Source organism: Ciconia boyciana, chromosome 4 (assembly GCF_034638445.1).
Source record: "Ciconia boyciana chromosome 4, ASM3463844v1, whole genome shotgun sequence".
Classification (NCBI taxonomy): domain Eukaryota; kingdom Metazoa; phylum Chordata; class Aves; order Ciconiiformes; family Ciconiidae; genus Ciconia; species Ciconia boyciana.
Genome location: NC_132937.1, coordinates 56,789,689 through 56,807,143, shown reverse-complemented (window position 1 = coordinate 56,807,143; position 17,455 = coordinate 56,789,689). Strand labels below are relative to the sequence as shown.

The 17,455-nt window shown below is 37.3% G+C and overlaps 1 protein-coding gene across 1 annotated transcript in view; it reads left to right on the top strand.

Moving 5' to 3' along the window:
* The window catches only part of TMC1 (transmembrane channel like 1), a 72,757-nt gene that overhangs the window by 36,769 nt on the left and 18,533 nt on the right, over positions 1-17,455 (top strand). The window contains exons 7-11 of the mRNA XM_072859779.1: positions 2,739-2,845; positions 4,109-4,207; positions 8,440-8,582; positions 11,324-11,468; positions 13,457-13,651. Coding sequence (XP_072715880.1) covers positions 2,739-2,845; positions 4,109-4,207; positions 8,440-8,582; positions 11,324-11,468; positions 13,457-13,651 — 689 coding nt within the window. The remainder of the gene's footprint in view (positions 1-2,738; positions 2,846-4,108; positions 4,208-8,439; positions 8,583-11,323; positions 11,469-13,456; positions 13,652-17,455) is intronic.

Genomic DNA, 17,455 nt, shown 5'->3' with positions numbered 1-17,455 from the left:
CTATTAAACTGTCTTTATCTCAACCCATGAGTTTTCTCACTTTTACCCTTCCGATTCTCTCCCCCATCCCACTGGGTAAGGAGTGAGCGAGCAGCTGTGTGGTGCTTAGTTGCTGGCTGAGGTTAAACCACGACATTTCCTTTCTGTGATAATTATAATCAACAATGTCATTTCATAATAATAAATAAAAGAATAAAGAAATAAAGAGACTAATAAAAAGAAGAAGAAAAAAGGAAAGTACTAACTACATTTAAGTCCTAGTAAGAAAACTCATCTTTAACCTCTGCTTAGTTTCATAATGGTCCCCAGTATAACAAATGTGGCCCTTCTTATCACAGCCCTCTTCAGTTGGGTCTGACTCTTCCAGGCCACCAGCTACCTAGTAAGACCAGGTATCAGCCTGAAGTGTTGGGCTATCTCAAGTAGGCTCCCTGCTTCAAGATGAGAAGTCCTTTCCAGCACAGGGAGGCCAGCTTCAGAATAACAGGCATCAAGCTCTGCTGTGCTGCATCCTGGTGTCGGAAATAGGTGAACCTGCTGCTGGGGTTTTGACGTTTAAGAGAGGTAGAAGTTGATAAATATATGAAGTATTTATATTTAGAGAAGAGATGCTTCTTTTCCTCACAGATTAGACATTCACTAATACCTGTGCAACAGGACTTTGTGGGAAACACACATTGCTGTGTTGGGACAGGGCAAGCCTCTTCATTCCACTGCTGAAATTTATACTGTGCATGCCGATTTGCATGCCAATGCATAGTATGGTGAGGCTGTGGATGCAGGAAAAGATGACTAAAGTCTACTTTAAAGTATTACTCTTTCACTCATACCTGGAACATATTGCACCCCAGAGTGGATTCAAAACACTGGTGTAACCTGGACTGGTTTTGTTCACAGCTGGTGCAGGCTGTTTGTACCATTTTTCCATGTTCCCTGTTGCTCCCTGTTTGGACCTGCCCACTCTGGAAATGTAGTTAAGGGTATTCATAGTAAATTATCCTCATCGCCAGCTAAGCTTTTCACTTATCAGAGGTTGCCGTTGTTGCCTCATTGGTGAAAAACAATAAAGCCCATGCACAGTCTGTGTGTTGTGACTTGCAATAACTATACTAATGCATGTAATTCCAATGCAGTGACTTAATGCAGATGTTCCAGACAGATGCATGGCAATGATTTCATAAGGATAACTGATACAAGAACTATAACTTAATGCATGAAAAGAAGCCATTCTGAAAAGAATGGGGATATTAGGATTTGAGCAAACGACCTAATGCAGCATGGAGAGGTCTACAGTATCAAAAATGTCTTGAAATCAGAAATCTTCCTAATTTCCTGCACTTCTTTTTTTTTTAATCCATAGCATCCCCAAAGGCTGTAGCTGGGTTGTAATTGGGTAATTGGCGTATCACAGCCAGATTGACTAACTCAGTCTCTTGCTTTATGCCTCTACCCAGACTTCCCACTATATAGGCCACTGCTAAGATTGGCTACTTCTTCATGCAAAATTTCAAAATTGTGGTTTCATTCTGAACTGTGAATAAAGAAGATTTGAAATGCTGAAATCCCTGACAGAATGGCTTGTTCCTCCCTTTGCACAGCCCTGATAGATGCTTCTTACTAGTCAGTCTCTGTTTATACTCTGGGGTTATACCAGTTTAAGTGTATTAAATTTTCTACCGATTTTGTTGTTATAGTAAAATGTGCGTATATATGCCCCAAATAGCACCAGCCATGTTAACCTCATTTTACAGAATGGAAGAATCTGTTACAAGGCTTGCAAAACAGTTTGGAAATACCAATGCAAACTCCTCTGAACAGAGATATTTACTTCTCATTATTTGCCATCAGAGTGCATCAGACTACCTAACTAGACTGTGTGTGAAAAACCTGTTGAAAGGTCACTTTTTTCCCTGCAAATGACTGGTAACTGAACTGAAATCTGGTATTTTGCTAACTCTGACAGACTATATTCAGCAGAGCTGTGCTGCAGCAAGCTGGGGTTGATTTTGAACTGTTATTTCTGTTTGGCCTGACTTGCAGAGTGTTGGTCAAATCAGGCCCTTAGTGCACACTGTTTCCCCTGCAGCCTCCTGTTCTTTGCAGAGGTCTGGGTCAGGGGTCTAGAGCGAGTGGAGTTCAAGGCTTCATCTGTGCACCTGGTGATGGGACTGCCTCCACACCTGGGTGTGGGTGGAACACATAAATAACAAAGTAAGAGAAAGAAAGGGTACAAACACTTGCAGATCTTTTTGTTCTTTGGTTGTGAACAACTCTCGTGAGCACTCCAATAACAGCACTTACAAGTATTTTGTGCCCTTGGAAAGACTATCCCCAGTGGCTAATTCTGTGCTGCTTCCTATTAAGACTGGGCTGGTGCTCACTTAACATGTCAGGAATGCTTACAATCCACATCAGACAAAACAAAAAAAAAGTGTGCTTTGCTTTGAATCCTGCCGCTAGAGGATTTAATATTAGTAAATATCACAGCTTTTACATGACACTAAATACTATGTATAAATAATACTTTCATATTTTTTTGTTTCTCTTTTCTCTGCCACATCAGTGAATGCTAGTATGCAATCTGGACAAAAGTTATTAAAATTATGGTAATAAAGAAAATGAAAAGCCTCCTCTGATTTTATTTATTTTAAATAAACTTTGAGCATCTTCATCTTAAAGTAAAATAACATAAAAGGACTAAATTACCTGCCCTATTTTCACATCTCATGTTTTCATAGGTCACTTTGGCTCATCAGTAGCATCTTATTTCATATTCTTGCGCTGGATGTACGGAATAAACATGATTCTCTTTGGATTGACCTTTGGACTTGTAATGGTGCCTGAGGTGGGGATCTTTTAAATTATCATTGAGAATTGTTATGTGAATTTCTGTGTTTGCAGTGAGATTTCATAGGACTGGACCTTTAAATAAATTTGTAATCTCTTTATGCTCCTTTTAAAAGTTTTAAGGTGTACTAAGGCTGTAAAGATGTACTTTGTGGACAGTTGTCTCTACAGAGAGATGTCTTGAAATAGACACGGCAGAAAAATGTATATAGGGTTGTGTCCTAAAAGTGTTTTTCCATGGTCTGGGATGGTGCTAAAGTTCTCTTTTTTCTATGGAGAACTAAGGAGAGGAACTGAGACTAAGAAGCAGCCAAGTGGAGTATCTTGACTAAAAAGTGCATTGCAATAGAAAGATACATTCCAGGCCTCTGAGGCACCATGGATCCTTTTCAGTTGTCTTCATACTCATGCTGATAAGGCCCAACAGGGCTGTAAAGTCACGAGAAAGACACCTCAAGTTTTGCGCTGTGTGCGGCATCACTGTTAATAACGCTGCTCAAGGCAGATGTAATTCAAGCAGAAATCACTTCTGTGAAATGCAATATTTTTCTAGTTCCTTTGAACCACCATATTGTCTTCCTAAAAAGAGGGCTTATATGGAATTAAAAGTACTATGGCATCTTCCTGATTTCACTATTCCACATCCTTTTACTTATCTTCTAGTAAGCAGATGGGAGAGTCAGGTAGGAATTTCCAACAGCTGCCTAGTACAGCGTTTCAATAGGATGATGCAACTTCCATTGAAGCCAAAACAGAGAAAATGCCCAACCGTTTTAGGGTAAAGACTGGAAAGGACCCCATGAGGACATATATAGTGGCTGAGCAAGCATCTTGCCAGCAGCAGTGGAACTCTCAGAATCCAAAAACTGAATCGCTAACATCTTCCCATACATTTAAATTAAAAAAACCAATAAAATCCATAATGCAAGAAAAATAAATCTTTTGGTCTTGTCTGTAAGACAAACACCACTCATCAGAGGAATTTGCCTTTGATGCCTTTGAATGTAAGCGGCACAGTTTGACAATCCATTGATACTGGTGGAACATCACTTTAAATTTAGAAAACACCATTAATGCATACTTTAACCATAGTTTCAATCATTAATGTGAGGAGCAATGAAAAGAACTGGAGAAGTAGATCATCCTCACTAAGGAGTTTAAGAGCATAAAACAAGTCTTCCTAAGAAATGACAGATCACTATCCCTTCCCTGTGTTGGTATTTCGCTTTAAAATGTAAATTGCTCTAATTTTTGGTTCCAGGCTTTGATGGGGAAGCCATATGGCTCTTTACCTAGAAAAACTGTCCCAAGAGCTGAAGAAGCAAGTGCTATGAATTTTGCTACTCTCTGGGATTTTAGTGTAAGTGCATAAACTTGCAATACTCCATATTCACATGACTCTTTGATTATTATGGGTTTTTATGTCATTATTTAATATTCAGAGATTTAATGTGAAATATTTCAGGAGAAAATGGCAAAAGAATTAATTTACATATTTTTTTCACAATTTCTGAGGATAGATATTTCCTTCCAACAAAACATATAATGAAGCTCAATGTCCACATGCACATTTCAGTATGTGCAGTAATCCAAAGACACATGGGAAAGTCTCAAAGCTGGATTCACATCCCTGCGTACTGACTTTCCATTTCTTAAGGGTGAATTTGGTCCTCTGTTTTTATATGATTAAGGTTCTGAATTTGAGGATGCAGTGTGAATAAGAAAAAAGAGAAGGAATTCCAATAATGGGCTTTGTAGGCTTTTTCTAAAACAAAGAATGCTATTTTTAGTTTTTCTCAGTCTTATAGAATATGCAGATATTTTAGCTGAATTGAGAAGCATGTCTTAATTCTTTATCATTGATCTGATGCCCAGTCTAGCCTGTGGATTTATACCTCCTGTACTGACAAGCTAATGGTATATTCCTAAATATGTCATACTGCTTTTTCTTCCTGAAAACAACAGTTTTATCTAATTTTGCACGTGGCATGTCTCTCTAGTTGGCCTCTTTATATAAAGATAGTATAATTTTGTATAAAGTCAGCTGATGATAAATTTGGTATTACAGTATGTTGCTCAGAAGGCTGTTAAGTTTCTCTATGGCGTGCAGTCAATGTCATCAAAAGGTACTCTTCACCTGTGAAAGGGTGCAACTGTCTAGTTAAGGTTTTCCTTCAGATTAATGGAAGCAGCATCCACTGAACTGTGTTCTCAATCTGCTGCACTCTTTCCCTTCTGTAAGAAGTACCAAGACTTTTAAAGACTTATGCATATACATATCTTTTAGCACTTGAGTTGTTTTAGCAACAGAAAGCATGAATATGATGTTGGAAGCAGACCCATTTCTTGGAAAAATAAACTCAGGTGCAGGTTCCCCCAGTTCACAGCTCAGCTTCTCCAGCTGCCTGCAGAACCACTCATCTGAAAGTGGCCTCTCCATGTAGGTTTGGCACATGTGAGGTCCCATTCCACCCATGCCAGTGAAGAGAACTATGCAGGCTATGGAGCTCTACACAGGCAATCCCAGGAGGGGCACAGGCAGATTTTCATACCTGTCCCCTTTCCAACAGGAGGTCAGCTCTGATCTCTCCTGATAAAACAGAAAAACGGTACAGCATCTATGCTTCTCATTAATATTGACATCTTTTAGTATAGTTAAGGTGTGGAGAGATCCCTAATCTTGTGACATGCAGATCTCAAACAGGATCCCTTGGTTTGCAGCTCAATACCTTCGTGTGGAGATTCAGATGATGCCAGATTTTGGTCCTTTATTTACCTTCCTTGGCTCTATTTTCAGTCTTCAGTGGAGGAAGAATCAGGTTGTAAGATGACAGAACATTGGAAAAAACTTAACTGGATATACCCTTTTTCTCATTTACAAGCAAATCTTTCAGGCTTATTAACTGTAGACAACTGAATTTAAAGAAAATAATATAATAAGAGATAGAAATTACAATGTTTGTCTGTCTTCTGACTATGAAGGTATGTAAAGTGAACAGATTACTTCTGCTTTATTTTGCCACATAAAGTGATGGACCATCCTTTGATACAAAAGCATAGGAAGATCTTTCTAAAAAGCCACGTATGTAACATTTTAGAATGACTGCTGCATAAAATGACATTGCATCTGGTTCATCAGGAGTTGTGTATTTGAATGACAGGAAGAATACATCTAGACATGTAGCTGGGAAGTTAGATCATGATGACGACATTATAAAATGAGAAATTAAAACATCAGGGAGACAGTGGAGAAAAAGGAATCATAGTAACGTGGAGATTTTGTAAAGAGAACAGAGACTAGAAGAGCTTTATACAGCAAATGGGAACAAAGTTTTAAAAGAAACATATTTGAGAAAAGATGAATGAAGGCAGATGGTGGAAAGAGAGGGGAAGTTTATAATAACATTCAGAAACAGAATCTGACAGCTCGGAAGAATAAAGTACAGTAAATAACAGAGTAGCAGTTAACATAAGGAGCAAAGGTAATAAACACAGAATAGGGCAGTGAAAGAGATGGATCCCCTGAAATATTGAGGGGAAAAAAGAATTTTCTTGAGGCATGTCAGATTGACAAGTACTCACTGAAGACAACGACATCTTTAATTATACAGCACAGGAAATAGTATCTTTCATCTGCTAGCAATTCTTGTATGCTACCAAGTAAGTTATAAAGAAATGAACCCATATCAGCAACATTATTTCATCCTAAAATAAACCACAAAACCCCACCAACCTTTAAGACAGTAAAGAAAAGATGAGCTCGACATATCTTTTGCTTTTTTGCGCCTGAAATTGTAATCATTTCACTGACATGGCAAAGAGAAACAGTTTTGGATCTAGATACATTTTACATGGAATTCAGTTTTAATGTTGTCTATTTTACAGTTCAGATAAGAATCCAAACCTAAAAAAATCAGTCTCTCAAGGCTCATTACAATAAAGCATTTGACCAATATTCTTATCTCACCCCTCTTTTATGTTAGGCTCAGAAAGGAGTGAAAGAGATCTTCCATGCACATGTACATGTGCACAGCTAAAGATGTTTCAAGTCTTATGGTGAAATGCAGTAGGCAAAGCCCAGGAAACAACATACTGAATGACACGCAGTGGAGGAATTATCTCTGACTTTGCAGAACACAGCAACTTAAAAAGCATTTTAATAATCTGAGGGATCCAAAAGGCTCTCCAGAGCCGTGTTAGGCTGTATTGAAAGCTGGGCTAAGGTGGGATTATAGGATGCTTTAATGAGCAAAAAGATGCAAAAGACATATTATTGAATTTGAATGTGTCCTGACTGGTGTAGATGTTTTACTAGTAATTAGTAATAAATGTGTTCTCTAACAATATTTCCCTTATCAGAGAAGAACATACTATTATCTGTTATGTGTAGGCACATCTCTCAAAGCTAGTCTGATATGAAAAAAAAGAAGATATGTTGATTACCAAATCAAGACATTTTGAATAATATTTCTGTTTATCATATATTAATATTTCATTTTCAGCTTAGAATTGTGAATTAGGTTTTCCAGATAACACTGTGACTTATTTCATATATAGTAAGAGCTACAATAAACTAAGTGCATGTTTTGCAATAATATATGAGAAAGATGTTATTGATTTTAAGTAAAATGAGTAGCTGAAAAGCAAAAGGGAAGTAAATGGCTTTTTTACATCACAAAACCCTCAGCCTACTGTATTAGTGTCAAAGAAGTAATGCATAGTCTATCCACCAATTACATGGTGAAATACCCTGTATTTGACTTGAAATCATTACATCCAGCTGGAGCTTTGCCATTGCTGTGCATGTGCTGAGCTGTCCTTGTAAAGGTTCTGGATATAGTCTTCTAGGAGGTGAGTTCTTGCTCTAATCTGAGGAAGTTTTAGCTATGTGGATCATTTTAGATACCAGCAATTCCTTGCAGTTAATAATGTACTAGTAATTATTTTGAAAAATCAGTAATACGACCTGTAGAAGAGAGGGAAATTGTCATTAAGATTTTTAGAAAAGGAGATACACTGTGAATTGCTGACAAGGAAGGTACACTTACATTGCGCTTTTTACAGCCTTGGAGTCTAAGTGTTAAAAAACCTGCATACTGAATAATTATCCATAAAATGCAACTATTGTTTAACATATATTGAATGATCACCCAATGAATAGCAGACAACATTGCTAGACAGAGAAGGTGTATGAGAATTTTATATCAAATAGACTACGCAAGTAAATTTTAGAAATGTGAAAATTAAGTTAAAAATCTGGCATTTTATCTGCAAGCAACTTGTACAACAAATTTTGTAAACAGAAATGTTTTTGTCTTTACAACAAGTATGTGGATGAAAAAGTTGTGACCCATTAAATCGTAGATGGAGTTCCTATGAGGAGTTTTAAAGAGAAAAGTTTTGAAAGTTGACATGAAATATTCTAAGTCTTTCTAAATGAGAGATTTTCCATCCCGTGAGATTTATTATAGTGATGCTTACAACTGTTTTGAATGCATTGAAATGAATGTTTCAATACATTGCTATTGGTACAATTTCTGATTACGTGCATATTTAACTGACATGACATTATAATTTTTGCTGACTTTTCAGGGCTTTGCACAGTATTCTGTACTCTTTTATGGTTACTATAATAACCAGAGGACAATTGGATGGCTCAAGTTCAGGATGCCTCTTTCGTATTTCCTTGTTGGAGTTGGGACTATTGGCTACAGCTTTATGATTGTCATTCGAACGTAAGTTCTCCTTGGCTCTGGAATAATGTACATTCAAAAAGGCAGATAATTCCACTGTTGACCACTGAGACTATATTTTTAAAATATGATAATTGTAAAGGCAGAACAATGCAAGATCAAGTGCAAGGTCAAAGTCATGTAAGATTCCTTCAGCCTGTGTTTATTTATCTATTGTTCTGCACCAGCAGCTGTGTTGCAGTGTTGTGGAAGTGGGAAAAAATCTTTACTGAAATAACATAACACTTCCCTCCTGCAACTTCAAAATGAAAACTGAATGCATAAAATAAGGAACAGAGCTGTGAGCCCATCTTTTCATAATACTGTGCATCTAGCAGAATGTCAGCTAACATGCAGGAAATTCAATTGTTCTACCTTTAATGGTACCTTATGTGAGTTAAATTCTTTTATGAAGGAAGAAGACAAGAGAGAAAAGAAACATATGGCAAATAATTATGTGTGTAACTCACAGTCAGCAATAAATTATTCTCAGCAAGACTATAGTGGTTAGGTCACATTTGCACACTGGTGTAGAAGAACTAATGTTACTGGCCATTGTAAGGGTTTAATGTTCTGTGGAATGCAAAATAATCTCCAGCAGTGTGAAAACTATGCTTAATATAATGTTAAAAACATAATGTTAAAACAGTAGGAAGCATAGGGGTAAGTGAAACGAGCCCTAGGCAGTACAACTGGTGATATATTAGCCTTTTGGGTCTCAAATTCTGGACTTGAATTTTGCCTTAGGATCAGAATTTAAATGAAATAAAATTATTATTTTTTAGCCAAATTCACTATTGGAATAAACTGTGATAATTCTGATAGTTTCTAAGGAGATAGGCCGCCAATGAATACAATGTTTAATACTCTTGATTCAAGCAAGGTGACCAGCTGCCACAACAATACAGTTAGCTATAGTGGTAGCTTTAAAAGATGCCTATGGTGAAAAAAATCAGAGGATTGCAGGTCAAGATTCAAGGACACTTGTGAATATAGAGAAAACTGCAGTTAATCTATTTCCACTGTTTTGTGCTGAAGTCAGTATTTTTCACTTGCATGAGCACTAGATTAACTCATGTTCTGTTTTTCGAATATTACATGGTTTCCTGCATAGGGCAAGAAGCATTTCAGAAGAAAAAAAAAGTCTTCAGTTACATATATGTATTTTTGGAGGAGGAACAAACTACTACAATAAAACCGTAATTGGTTTAGCTCAAAAATATATTTTAAAATATTTTTGATAAAGTACCAGTGGAAATTAGAAAAGTCTTAATCTCAGACAATTGTATTTCAATGACTGTCATCCAGACCAAAAAAAAAATTTCCTTCTAGCAGAAAATCCCTGTGGCCTAAACAAAGGAATATCCTTGAGGAAAAAACACGTTGTACGTGCTAACTTACCATCTGGCCATGTGACAGTAATGCTGATCAATATTTACGTAATATTATGAGCAGTTCTTGCAGTCTTCTGCTCTTTGCTGTTTCTCCAAAAAGCAACACAGTGGGCACAGAAACTAAAAGCAGTGTAACAGGAGGTGCTATGATTTTTCTGCTGTTGACTGAGATCTGGAAAAGGGAATATCTACGTGAAAGAGGTAGTGAGGATTATAAGCACTATAATTCTGTTTAGAGGAAATACTTTGATTTAGGGCTCCTCTCCACAGCTCTTCCAGCACATAATATAAAATTGAAACATTTCTGGTCTCAAAGAAATGGTATCCCAACCACAAGACTGTTCACTATTTCATTAAGAACTCTTGAGAAGGAATTATCTTAGTCTAGAAACCAGCAGCAGGGCAGATCCTACCAAGAACCTTTCATTATCTCTGTCCCTTCTGTATATGAGCAGTAAAACAAAAAAAACAACCCTGGTATCGTTTTAGGACAGTTCAGAAGGATTGTCTGTATTATTTACTTACTATTCTCTTTCTAGATTTGAAAGTATGTATTTTACTGAACTGCTAAAAATGTGGTACGTAGAATGTATTGATATTAATAACATAACTCTACTGCATTAGTGATCTTTAAAATAGGCGTTGCCTTTTCCTGACCAAGAAATCAATAGAATACTAAAGGCTAAATGGTTTGTACCCTACGAATATACTCCATCCTTGTGCTTAATGGTTTGAATTAAGAGGTAAAGTATGCAGAAGCAAGAGTACTATTAGTATATGAATGACAACACTTTGAAATAGAGAAGTTAGTAGTCAAGATTAAGTCAAATCACTGAAGAAATAATTTGGTGTTTCTGGATACTGTTATAAATCTTGTTTATAAGTGCAGAGGAGATGAAAGGGAAGATAGCAAGCTGTATTAGTGATACCTTTGTATGTTATAACCAGGTTTTGTTCTGGCTTGTTGTTTTAGAATTCTTTTTTTCTCCTTGTGAAGTCTGTAATAAAATCTATTGCAGTTCAGGGTGCTCTGCAGCTTTCTGTTTGAGAGAACTTGATATTGTTTTCCTATTGAGTTTCTTATCCAGCAGAGTTTCTCTGAGGTGTTATGAAATAAATTCATTCTTTCTCATCAAAATGTGTGTTCTGAGTTCACAAATTGTCTAAATATGAAAATGTCCATCCTTCTCTCTTGTTTCAGACTGAACTTTCTAGATTTAGTATAACATGTCTGACTGCAATATAGTTTTTTTCTGAACAATGTTAGAATTTAGGAACAATTTAAAAATCATGCTCACATAGCAGAACCAGTTCTAACAAGGTCTTCCTGTGTCTTTCTGGCTGTTGTAGAATGGCAAGGAATGCAAATGAAGAAGGTGGTGGGGATGATACTAGTTTTAATTTCAGCTGGAAAATGTTCACAAGCTGGGACTACTTGATTGGCAATCCTGAGACAGCAGATAATAAGTTTGCCTCCATCACAACAAGCTTTAAGGTAAAATAGAGCTCACTAAGGAGACCTGATTTGTCTTTCATACTGGTGTGAATCAGATGGAAATAAGGTCAACTATTAGCTGTGCCTGAGGCCTAGAAGCTTAAACTAGAATTGGCAGCTCTATACCCTTCTGACCCTGGGTCTTTGTGCCTTGCTGTCTTAATTTTTTACTTTTGATTGTGGAAGAAAAAGCATTAATGGCATCTTTTGTGTCCTCTGTGACTGCAGCACTAGTTTTAGAAAAATTATTCTACTGTAAAGATAATCTTTTCATTTTTCTCATCTCTGATGGCTTCCAGTTTCTATGGTGGTTGTCTGAAAAGCTTTTTTTTAAAATGCTAGTGACATTTTGCCAGCCTCACATTATCATCTTCTCTTGCTACACTGAAGAGATACCATGAGATAAAGCAATAGGATCACCCATAAAAGGCTATTCATCATGTCAAAAGAACTAGCCTCAGAATTTTGAGTGTGTATTTGCTTTTCAGTAAGAAAAAACACACAGTTTGCAAGGCAATACAAGGTGTTCTTAGGCCTCTTTTCAGTTTATAGGGTATGTTGATTTCGCGAGTCATTGTGTGAGGAATCTGGGGCAGGATGCGAGGTGCACCGCTGTGAAAAGAGTGAAAGCCATATATTCTATCAGTTGAATGTTAAAGATTGTGTTTCTACACTGGGGTCACTGGGACACAGCAGTGCAGCATGTGGGAAAATTTAATCTTCAGTGTAATAATGTACAGGGAATACACTGACAAGGTGTTGCCAGGTAATGAACAAGATGCTAGACTTGCAGTCACACTGACAACACACAGCGTGAGAGCTAGAGGACCAAGCACTAGCTGCTCTACCCAATCGCGCACAACACCCTTCGTTTCTATAATGGTGTTACAGCCAATATACCCCCTCAATCTGCCCACACTCCCAACTGCAGGCATAAAAGATAACTGTACTCAAAGTCAGTAGAAATAAAAGGTCCCAGGAAAACAAATACTGAAGAAATACTGACTGAAAGCACTGAAACTTTGTGAGCTTTCCCTGCCCGCCTATTAAGGTCAGTTGCTGGAACGCTCTTTGGAGAAGAATACAAATCAGTTGAGACAGACTTAATTTTGAGAAATAAACTTATGAAGCTGTACTGTGATCTCTGCAAACGAGCAAGGAACCTCAGAAAGAAAGGATGAAGTCTGGCTTGGGTGAGGTCGTGGGAGTTTTGCTCAAGAGCTGCTGCAATCTCCTTTAATTTCTTTAACAAACACCAGTCGTAAGAAAAGCAGAGCCATGCAGAGTAATTATTACAATGCAGGAGTTCAGCTTCCCCTCCGGGCAACTGATCTCTATACCAAAGTGAGAAGCTGTAACCAAACTCCCTTTTCACGAGGGCACTTCAGAGCAAAAGCTCTTTCTGCTGGCAAAAGTAGGAGCTGGAGATTGTAGTTACACCAGAGTCTTAATATTTATCAGTCCTGGCTAAGGGTAAATGTGGGGCAAACATTTTATTCTGCAGTCTGAAGCAGAGCACTGTTTGCCTTTTTTGGCATCTAAACTGTCTTTATTTTCCTTCTGAATTGCTGACTTTCAGTATAAAACTTTTTGCTTTTTTCTCACAAATGCACATTTTAAAAGCGTGACAGTTCCTTTTCTGGCAGCTAGTCACACATTTATCCTGGGTGTGTCACTCAGCCTCATAGCACCTTGCAAGCTGACAGAACATGCTGGTTTCTTTTTGGCACACGAGTGCAGGTGTAACGAGACTCAGTGGGGACACACTCAACAGAAGCAAAGCAAACTCTGGGGAGCCAAAACCCCAGGGCCCACCAGGGTCCAAAACAGATTTTACGAGACAGTATAAGCTCATCTCAAAACATGAAGCCCAGGTGTGCATTCACATCTTTGTAATTTATTTAACTGACTTCTAAGAACTGGGGAAGCAATGTGGGCTCTTGACCATTAAAGTACTCATAATATTCTTTTCTTTCTAACAAGTGCAGGAAGCTATCGTGGAGGAGCAGGAAAGCCGAAAAGAGGAAAATATTCACTTGACTAGATTCCTGAGGGTTCTTGCTAACTTCTTAGCCCTATGCACACTTGCTGGGAGTGGCTACCTCATCTTTTTTGTTGTCAGAAGATCCCAGAAATTTGCCCTGGAAGGTCTGGAGAACTACGGGTGGTGGGAAAGAAATGAAGTTCGTGCTAGCACATTTCTAAAATAGATGTGGTTTGAAACTGTGTTCCTCTACTCTGCATGTTGCCTTTTTTTCCTGAGAATTTAAATACTCTGAGTGTGGGTGGTAAATGTCTAACAAAAGAATTGTTCTTGTGTCTCTGTTTCCTGCTTCATTAAAATGATTATTCCTTGGTTGGTTCTTTCAAATGCCCCTTTGTATTTAGTTTTTGAGGCCTTTACATTTTCTCCTCTGTACTCTTAAGATTGTTTTCCAGCCGCTCTATGGACTTACAAGATTTGCTCAAGGAGCCTGCTCTCCTGTTGCTTTCCTCCTGAGACTGGCCCAAGCAAAGTGACTGGTGTGTGGGCATATCCAAAGTTATTTGGGGCCTCATGGATACAATTCTGCAGTGTAGCAACAGAATGAAACTCATGCCTTCCAGTTCCAGCTGCCCAGTCCAAGAGTCCAATACCATTTTTTTTGTGCTTAGTCTGCTTTCTTCTAGAGCAGATGCAGCCCTGCCCGATAGAGATGTGTAGTGATAGTGATTGTGTTTGCTATAACAGTCTGCAGTAAGCACCTGAAGTCAGTGTTGCTATATGAAAACCTGGACAGGTTTTACTTTCTTAGCAAAGACACTGCTGTGTATGTTGTAAAACTAGCTGTTTGTTACTTAAAGCTCATCTTCTGAGCTGGAGTGTAAAGTAGATACCTGATTTAAGGTAAGACAAAAAGATGTCAGCCTCACAAAGCTGCTGGGATGGGTGACAATGAAATGAGGAAAGTCAATCCTTAATTTTCAACACCAAAACCTGACGGAGAAAGTAATGTAAAAAGCTCCAGAAATCCACCTCTGGAATCCAGAGAAATGGGGCTGTTGAGATTGGGTTAAGTTACTTGATAAAAGTTATTACATTTTTATCTGATGGGAAAGAAAAGTCGTGTACAAAACTGCTTGGCTTAAAGCAACACGAGCTCTAAGTGTGACAACAGACTAGCAGATGAAGACAGTTCAGGAAGAATTCAGCTTTCTCACAGCTGAAGGGTGTGGTAACAGATTTGTACGAACAAGAACTGTGCTACCGAAAGCTGTTATATTAGTTTATGCTGCAATCTGGAAAGCAGTTAAACATATGCGTGTTTACATTCATTGTTTTACTTTTGTTTGCTTTACAAAAAAATGCTGCTAAGGAGACTGTATCACAGAACTAAGATCTGGAACAGGTGTGTCTCTAAAGGATAGTGGATAAGGCAAAATTGCCATTATTTGGCTAAACAATTTTTCCTATTGACAGGTAATTAACACATTTGTGAGGTACAAAATATTGCCCTTGATTGGATATTAATATTTAATTACATAAATATATTTGGCTTCTGTGTAACAGCCATTTAAACATTTTTCTTTTTTTCTAGATCAAGCTTTCTTGTGTTTGTATCATTAATAAATGAATTGAGATTTTGATCAAAAAAACTCTCATAAGCATTTAATGTATTACTTAGAGCAAATGAAAGTGCAGGTCTTACATATAATTCAATCAACAGTATGTAAAAATTTACATTCTTCATAAAAATATTAAGCTCCTTTTGTAAGGAATTTCTTTTCATCACACTGGATGTATAAAGGGATTAAAAAATGTTTATGTGTAATTATGGTGTCCTTGGAGCAATCCAGGGTAAATAGATTTTATGTATGTCATCTGTTCCTGAAGCTCACAGCCTAATAAAGTGTCACTGGTGACTTTGTGGGCAAGACCTTTTTCTCTCTATCTTCCTCTATCCTCTATCATAATGTTGTAAATTTTTAAACTCCCTCTTTGTATCGGCAGTACCTAGTTATGTCAGATCACAGTTCAGATAAAATTGTCTAGTGTGTCATGGAGAGCAGGAGATTAGTGGAAACAGGCAGACTGGGACTGTTAAGGGATTTCATCAGCCTTTGCATCATTCCTCATACATGGCTGTGGCCTGGTGGTTGGTCATGGATGAATGATGATTCTGCACCATGTGACAATTTCCCCATGACTGTGGAAATTTTGGTCAAATGGAGGATAATGCCACTGAATCCCTTGGTAAAGTGTTCTGAAATTGCATGAAAATTGCTGAACAAAATTGACTTTCTCATTTGATAGAAGATAGTTTGCAGAGCTAGAAGGTAGTATGAGCATCTATCTGGTACTGAGGTATGTTGTTTTCTCAAATGTATTCCTGTACTGTTTAATAATAAAGCTACTTAAAAGCAGAGAAAACTTATGAGGAGACAGACTGATTTCTCTGAATCAGAATCATTACAACATTTGGGCAAAGAGGAGAAAAGTTTTACACATCAATTTTTCTTCCAGCAACAAAAAAGTATAGCTTTAACATTTCAGGTCTTGCAAGCTGAAACAACTCCATAGATGTTTTGCCAAAAATATCCTGCTATTTACTTTTAATGTTCCTAGTAGTGGGCATGGAGGACATTTGTATTGAAGTTATTAAGCCATGTTTTCAATGCTCTGTTTAATTCTAGAAATCATCAGGCAGCTTTTATTAGTATGAAATATAATTTTTGCTAATTTATTTTTTAAAAATTAAACTGTATTTACAAGAAAAATCGCTCTTTCTGGAGCAGATGCTAGGCAAATCTATGACTATCTGCAACCATTGCTGGTAGAAGATATGATTTATTTTAGCTAGACTACTTACTCTTAATTAACTTATCATTTAACCAACAAGCAGTTAGTGTTCAATATTTAATATTGTGTGGGCACAGTTTAATATGCTGGGGGGCTGGTATTTAGACGTGATTGCAGTCACAGGATTTCTTACCAGATTCATAGCAGCTGGAAAAGCTCATGTAAGCAGTAATTTTCTAGCTTTCACAGTGTAAAGCAAGGACTTGGTATCTGGAGTAGTTAATGTCTCAGAGAGATAAAAAACTTTGTTTTGAACCAGAGTTTTAATAATTAGTGGGTGCCTCTTGGTTGTTGTTACTTTCTTAGGGAAAATCCTGTCTCAGTAGGGCAGAGAGGGCTTTTGAGATTTGCTCAGCAGATAGTGAATATAAAACCACATTGGCTATCAACTGTAACTCTACCATGTATGCATGCTGGCATGCTGCCCCTATTCTAGCATATAAGTCCGCAATTTTTAAGTCACACAGAGCAGTGAAACTGTCACTGATAAAAAGAGGGGAAGAAAATCTGCTCCAGCACCTGAGCTTCAAGTTGACAAGAAGTTCAGAATATAAGTCACCTCCTTTCTGAAATCAAACTAGATTGAAGCGGCTAAAATTCAATGGACGATTCAACAGATGATTTCTTTGTTCAGCAAAATCATTCACAAGAAACTAAAAAATATAGTGATAATATATCTATGAAACTATATGAGAAATGTTTACACTTTTGAAATATAGGACCCATCATAGTTTTTGGATTTTGAAAACTCAGTGTGCTACATTTTGTCTCAGTAAAACATTACATTTTTGGTTGTAATAATTTCTCGCTTTCCAGTTTTGCAAGTTTCTGGGCCTCATTTCACCTCTTATCTTAATACTGTCTTTTCTGCAGAATTAGAAATGCTTTTGAGATGGGGAGCATGAATAGTCAATGCATGGAAAAATGCAGATAGGAAGCAAAAGAGAAAGAATATGCTGGCTTCAGATAAGTGGTAAAAAGGGCAGAACATAATAAAAATATAGAAAATATTGAATGTTCAGAGAAAGAAAAGCAGTGACTTCTGTCCTGCCTCTCCCATGCAGCAACAAGGAAATTTTCGATAAAGTTAGCAGTACTATATTTAAAACTGGCCAAAGGACATATCTTTTCTTCCAAAATACATATT